The sequence below is a fragment of the Glycine soja genome, chromosome 7 (assembly GCF_004193775.1).
Source record: "Glycine soja cultivar W05 chromosome 7, ASM419377v2, whole genome shotgun sequence".
Classification (NCBI taxonomy): Eukaryota; Viridiplantae; Streptophyta; class Magnoliopsida; order Fabales; family Fabaceae; genus Glycine; species Glycine soja.
The window spans coordinates 37,745,375-37,752,093 of record NC_041008.1 but is presented as its reverse complement, the minus strand read 5'-3'; the positions used below and the strand labels follow the sequence as shown (position 1 = coordinate 37,752,093).

General features: G+C 28.2%; 1 protein-coding gene across 1 annotated transcript; it reads right to left on the bottom strand.

Moving 5' to 3' along the window:
* Nucleotides 1-4,807, bottom strand: LOC114419463 ((3S,6E)-nerolidol synthase 1-like). Its single transcript, XM_028385135.1, has 7 exons — nt 4,561-4,807; nt 3,986-4,262; nt 3,146-3,515; nt 2,504-2,722; nt 1,581-1,719; nt 980-1,228; nt 1-508 (listed from the first exon to the last, which is right to left on the bottom strand). Exons 1-7 carry the CDS (start codon nt 4,741-4,743, stop codon nt 179-181), a joined length of 1,767 nt encoding a protein of 588 aa, XP_028240936.1. The 5' UTR covers nt 4,744-4,807; the 3' UTR covers nt 1-178.
* Nucleotides 4,808-6,719: the final 1,912 nt, after the last annotated feature.

Sequence of the window (6,719 nt, the reverse complement as noted above, 5' to 3'; positions counted from 1 at the left end):
AGAATGCAAATGCCATTTTGCAGCATGAATTTAAAAATGCATTTCCACATAATTTTTTACTTTTCTTTACACAATTGATCTTAGTACACCCTAATTAGAAAGAACATAAATAATTTTATTTGTTGTGGTCTAGCGAGATTATATCTATCTCGATGCTCTCTATGTAAGATTATTAATTTCATGAAACAATGGTCTGGTCTTCTGGAATACTCTGCATAGCACCACCACAAAGCAATGATTTCACATACTCTTCAAGCTTCGATGGGCTATTTGTGTCATAACCGTACATCAGAGGTACCATTCGAGCAGCATTTAGGCAAAGTTTAGTGAAAGATGATGGGAACAGATTTGCATCTGTCATGAGACATTCTTGGTTGAGACGTTTCCATGCATCCGAAATCAATTCAGCGACATGCTCCCGTGCCTGTTCAACAGAAGTTGCTGGGTGCTCCTTCATGTAACACTTTATATACGACCCATCATTATCATCACCTTTAACATTAACATCCTGCATTATTTTTTTTATTAATTATAAGCAAATAATTTTATTAACAAAGATACAAATAGATAACATATAAGAAATAAGGAGTATGCTTATCCATACATCATCTTGATTAACATCATGCGTTAATAAAATTAATTAAAGAACAAATTATAACAATATCTGTTGAAATTTAATTTCGTGTAATTATACATAATTGCATCCTTTTTATTTTCTTATATGTATTAATTCCCTTTATGTTTAAAAACATTATACTGACACTTCTGACAGAGGAGACAAAAGTAATAATTAATAAAACAGAAGATGTTTGTGTAATTATTCGAAATCTCATCTCAAAGAGTATTGTTGTAATTTGCTCTTAATTTAACTTGGAATAGAGGCAAGGTTGATGTTGATGTTTCAATAATGGAGTTAACTTGACACTCCAACTAATTAAAGTGAAACAATGACGTTAGAAATAGTTGATTTTCGTCGTACCTGGTCCCCTTCAAGGTCATCACACAGCCTAAGAATTGTGGCTGTGGCAGATATAATGCTTGGGAATTCATCCATTAGAGTGATGGTTTCCTGGGTTATAGCGTCACCCATGAAAAAGAATGAGTGAACAAGGATCATATGCGCCCCAGTGCTCACTATCCCATTCTTCAAGTAATCATCTGCCTTTGGCACAAGCCCAGAAGCAAACCATTTTGCTTCTTCCAGGAATGCATTCAAGAGCCTTACCCACTGTAACAAGGAAATAATAAATATGATTAGTCCTTCAAAGATATGATATGATATGATAGCGATTGAACACAATGAAATGGATAATAATTCTTGAGCATCCAATAACTTATTAGACACTTATGAGAAAGTATGATAATAACATGATATGATTTTTTTTATATGATAAGAAGAAAGAAATTGAAAAAAATGATAAGTGTTAATAGATGTTTAAAACAATAGGCTATGGGTATCTAATTATCTAAATATAGTTCCTCTACTGAAATTAATCATCGCCTGTGTGTGTATTTTTTTTCGATCATAAAGACTAAAAGAGCAAATATCTTTTGACTTTTAATGAATAATGAGGTTGTACCGATTTTATTAAGGTGCTTATAGGATTCCATCCATGTTTGATTTGGATCTTGAAAGCAAATTCGTTAGTAATGTCATAAAGGGCCTTAAAGCACCCTTTCATGTAGTCTGGTAATTGCTCCGTGGCTGCCATGTCCCACCTGCGCATATATCCAAAGAATCATCTTAATTCGTTAGTTGTTTTTTTTTTAATATAAAATTTGATTGAATGATTAACAAAAAATAAAAAGTGGAAATGGTAACTTATTCGATCTCTCTGTTAGTAAAAAATTAACAAAATTAACTATTAATGTTTGCTGATAAAAAAAATAAAAAACTTCTTGTTTCCATTCATTTAACAATTAAGGGGTGAGTGCCATAAGAGAGTAGTGTATATGTAACTTGAAAAGTGTAAAATCTTGTTTGATAAATTCTCTATAAATAAAAGATGAAAATAAGAAAAGAAAAGAAAATAAACTTTTTGTCATAAATTAAAATTAATTTATGTATAATTTAAAAATCAGTTTTTAGAAAAGCTAATGCCAAAGACTTCTATAAATGAGCTTATGAATAAGTTAATTTTAACTTATTTTTGTTTATGGAAAAACTTATACAAATATACTCTAAGATAAACATTTTAAGAAGAAAAAAAGTTAATTTTTTCACTCTAAACATTTTACTCCCATTCTATATACCTTTCTCTAATTTTCTTCCTTTAATTTTTCATTACATAATCTATTATTTTCTCTCTCTTCCTAATTAATATCTACGCGCTTTTCATATATATTTTGTTGTAATTTATGACTCTCTTTCTTTTTTAATTACTAATTCATTACAACAATCACTTGCCCTCCTTTCGTTTCTTTCCTTTTCTATCTTTCACTTCTTTCAAGCTATTTTATACCCAATGGAGGTGAGGAAAAAACTTAGGCCAAATATCAATACCTCTTGACAGCTTCTGTAAAGAGAGTGAGTTCATCAATATTTCCACAAAAATCAAATATATCATCAATAATGTAGACTAGGGACAGCGGTTTTGTGAGTTCAATCCTTTCTTCCGAGAATCGTGGATCTGGGAGGCATGCCATTGCCCACATGTACCATTTTATTGGTTCATCTCTAGCTAACTTCAAGTCCTTTGCCAGACCTAGTTCTTTCCACCATCTATAATTAAAGACACACACGTGAATACGTTAGTAGTCATCATCTCATTAATTAGTATAATTAATATATACTAGGATCAAATTATCATCAAATTTTGAAGGAGAGTGTCAGGAATATACTCCTTGAAACATATTTTTTTAATTGATTAAAGTTTATTAAAAATTACAAAGAAAAATATTTCTTCCACACCCTATATGCTAATTTACACATGGAGAAAGAAAGAAATAACAGAGGCAAATGATACATGTAATATGTATTAATTTGATATAATAAGAAGACAGATAAAAACAAATGAAGCTTGTTAATAGAATGTCTAAAATATTGAGGTGTTCAAATATCACTACACATAATATAATATGTACTACAATCCAACATCAAGTTTTGAAATATATAAGACTCTGAATTAGCTGGAATTGAACTCACTTGGAAACTGCAAACATTTCCTTCAGATGCAAAGAGCTAACCATTTCGGTGTCTATTTTGGACAATTCTTGTAAAGATCTTATCCATTCTGTACTTTCTATTTGTAAAGAGTTTGTCGGTGTGAACCTTGACAAACTTCTATGAATAGGATACCGTAATGAATCTGCCACAACTTTCACTTGAGGATGCTCATGAAATCTACTCAACCATGTATTAAGATACTGGCGGCAGCATTCCTCTGCTTCATGAAGATAATCTTCTCCTTCTATGCTTAATTGAGAGGCTTCAAACAAGCCAATTAATCCATTTATGTCATCACAGAATGTTAGTTTGAGCTTGCCTTCATTGCCCCAGAACTTATCAAATATGTCTGTAAGATGCAGCAAAACAAAATAAACATTTCAGTATTTCAATGTTATTTGATAAAATTTAAAATATTAATATAAATATTATGAGTTTACATTTAGCAAAATATGCTCTAATAGTCGGGGCAGTAGACCGGCCAGCAGCATTTTTATATACTTAATTATATATGAACAAAAAAGGTTCAAATGTTAGTTATTAAACTTGTTATGGTTCATTTAATTTTTATGTTAAAAAATAGCTTGTTAATATAAATATTTTAAATTTATGTTGTTAAGGAAAAAATATAAATTTATGTTAATTAATAATACAATACATTTACAATATGCATCATTAACATTTTATATTAGGAACTTAAGAATTATATATTTATTTATTCGATCACATAAAAATATTATCTATAATTGGTGCATTAGTTATATGAAAATATGTACTGTTTTACAACCTTAAAAATTTAGTCAGCAAAGGCACACAAACCTGCATGGATGTAATACCCTTCTTGTCTTAACAGACGAAATTGAAGTGCAACTTCTGATAGTTCTTGATAAGCCCTTCCTTGATGGTTGTGAACTCTAAGCATCAGAAGCTTCTTTTTAAGAATAGTTTCAATTTCCTCTTCAAAATGGTACTCGATGCCTAATCTTTGGATGGAGTCCACCATGGATAAACCATGATCTGCATTTTGCCTTGTCTTGCTAACAAGTTCGCGCTTAACTTCCTCTAATGCTTTAGCATGTCTGATTTGAAGAGCATCCTAAATGATTGAAAGGTTCAGTTAAATTTAACCACAAAGAGGAACATTATATCAACGCGCTGTTTAATATATTCTTTTCAATACTTTTTTATTATTAAATAAATTTATTAAAAACTATAAAATTACAAGTGAAAATCATTAAATAAGAAATAATCTATACTTTTTTACAATTTTCATTATATTTCAGTAAATAATAAAGAGTATATTAAAAAGAATGTGTTGTTACTAACATTTTTCAACTAAAAATAGTCTCAGATACCCTATTATAAAGCACAAAAAGAGAGAAAGCAACCCTTACCCTTCCTTTTCCATTTTTAGAAATGTGGATATTTTGGTTCAAGGCAATAGTAAAATGTTTTTTACTATGGCATCTACTATAGGCATGCTCGGGGATGAGCTTCACACCCAGAAAAACTGAGCATTTGTTTGGAGAAAATATTGGGTGATTCACTGAAGCAAAGATAGGGTGAACGAAAGCCATAGGTATATTATTATCTCTTTTCTGTCTTTTCTGTTGTTGAGAATAATGAATGAGAGAGTAAGCGAGGAATGCAGAAAATAAACAATTCGACTCTATTTATAGCTTTTCGAACATTAAAGTGGTTGATTTGGTTGTTTTCTGTTATATTTTTATTAAAAACAGAAAAAGATGAAGAAACATTGAATTTTTGAAAATATTTTAAGTTAAAATAAAAATAGAAAACAATCAAATAATGAAAAAAAATCTTATTTCAAATAAAATAAACTTGCAATGATAATTAATGCAATTTTAAATAACTCTAAAAATAAAAAAAATAAAAAAATAATATATCATAAATTTTTAACATTTTCATTTAAAAAACAGAAAAGAAGAAGTTAGAATAAAGAAAAAACACGCCCTAAGTTGCACGAAGCGGCGACCTAGGTTATTTATTGATTAATCGTGAGACACATGCATGTGTACGTGTAGCAGTGGAATCAGCTGTCACATAATCGGGACCATCTCAATATCTAACATTATTTTATCGTATACTATATCTGATTATAAAATTACAATAATGTTTCATTTTTGTGATGTTAGATAACGAATAATTAGAGACGCGGGATTCCACTGCCTTCACTGACCAAAGATCCTGGTTTCAGTTTTCTTTTTTTTGGACTAATCCTGGTTTTAGTTCTTCAAATTATTCTTAAGTGTTAATTTTTTGTATAAATAATATTAGAGTATTCCTTTAAAAAAATTTGGTTCTCTAACTTATTTCAAGTAAAAATAGAGTTAAACGTACAATCTTATTATAATATTGATTGGTGTAATTAAAAAATTCTACCAATCATCCTTAAGTACATAGAGGATTATAATGACTACTTAATCCCATTTTTAATTATTTGGAGTTAGTTAGACATCTCCTTCATTGTTTAATATTATAGATATATGCTGCCCTCTCTTTGTATTTTCTTGTTCTATATATTTTATTTCTTGCTTTGGCTGCTAAAAACAATCATCATCTAATATTATTTCAACAAAATATTTTCAATATTTAATGGAAGACTAATAGAGAAATCAAAATTACACAACTACTTTACTAATTCGTGCAATTGAAACTTAGGAGATCCATCAAAATCGTACAATTATGAAACTTGAAGAACATAGTAAAATTAAACCCACCTTATTATAATTAATAAACCATGTCTATCGTGTATTTACTATCATAAATACTAACATTTTATATTACCATTCTCTAATTAAATCTTGTAGATTTCTTTTTAATTCTTTTAAAACTCCAAGTTTTTATAATTGAGATTTTTTAATTAAATTATATAATTAAAAATGATACAACAATAAACATATCCAATTACACAACGTACCAAAAAAATATCCAATATTATAAGAATACTTGATTCTTTTACAAATAAATATATTAATTGTAGAATAATATTAAAATGTCACTAATTGTTGTTTCAGTAGAAACAAGTTTTTTAAAAATAAAATGAATTATTCCCTTTCAAAAATCATCAATTAGATGAATATTAAATGAAATGACTAGTATCAATGGAAAAAAATGTTAAACAAAATTGATATAATAATTTAATAATTAATTTTATATTTCAAAAAATTTAAGAAGATTTTTTTATCAGTAAAAGTTAAAGAAGATAAACTTAAGATAGGATTATAATAATTTTAATAAGTTATTTTTAAAAATATCATCTTACTGTGTATAATCTCATTTCTTTTTTAAATAATAGTCGTCTAAAGTTTTTATATAGGACTAAGGAATGTAATAATTTATGATAAATAATTATGAAATTTCTTATTGATTGTACAATTTTTTTTATTCCACAATAATTATATATATAAAGAAGCTTTTCCCTTTTTTTAGAGGTCATCATATTTGTTTTTCAAGGTAAGTAATCTTGATTAAATTAGGTAGGATGGTTACGGACTACAAAACTTTCCCTAAGTGTTTAATACAGGTTTTC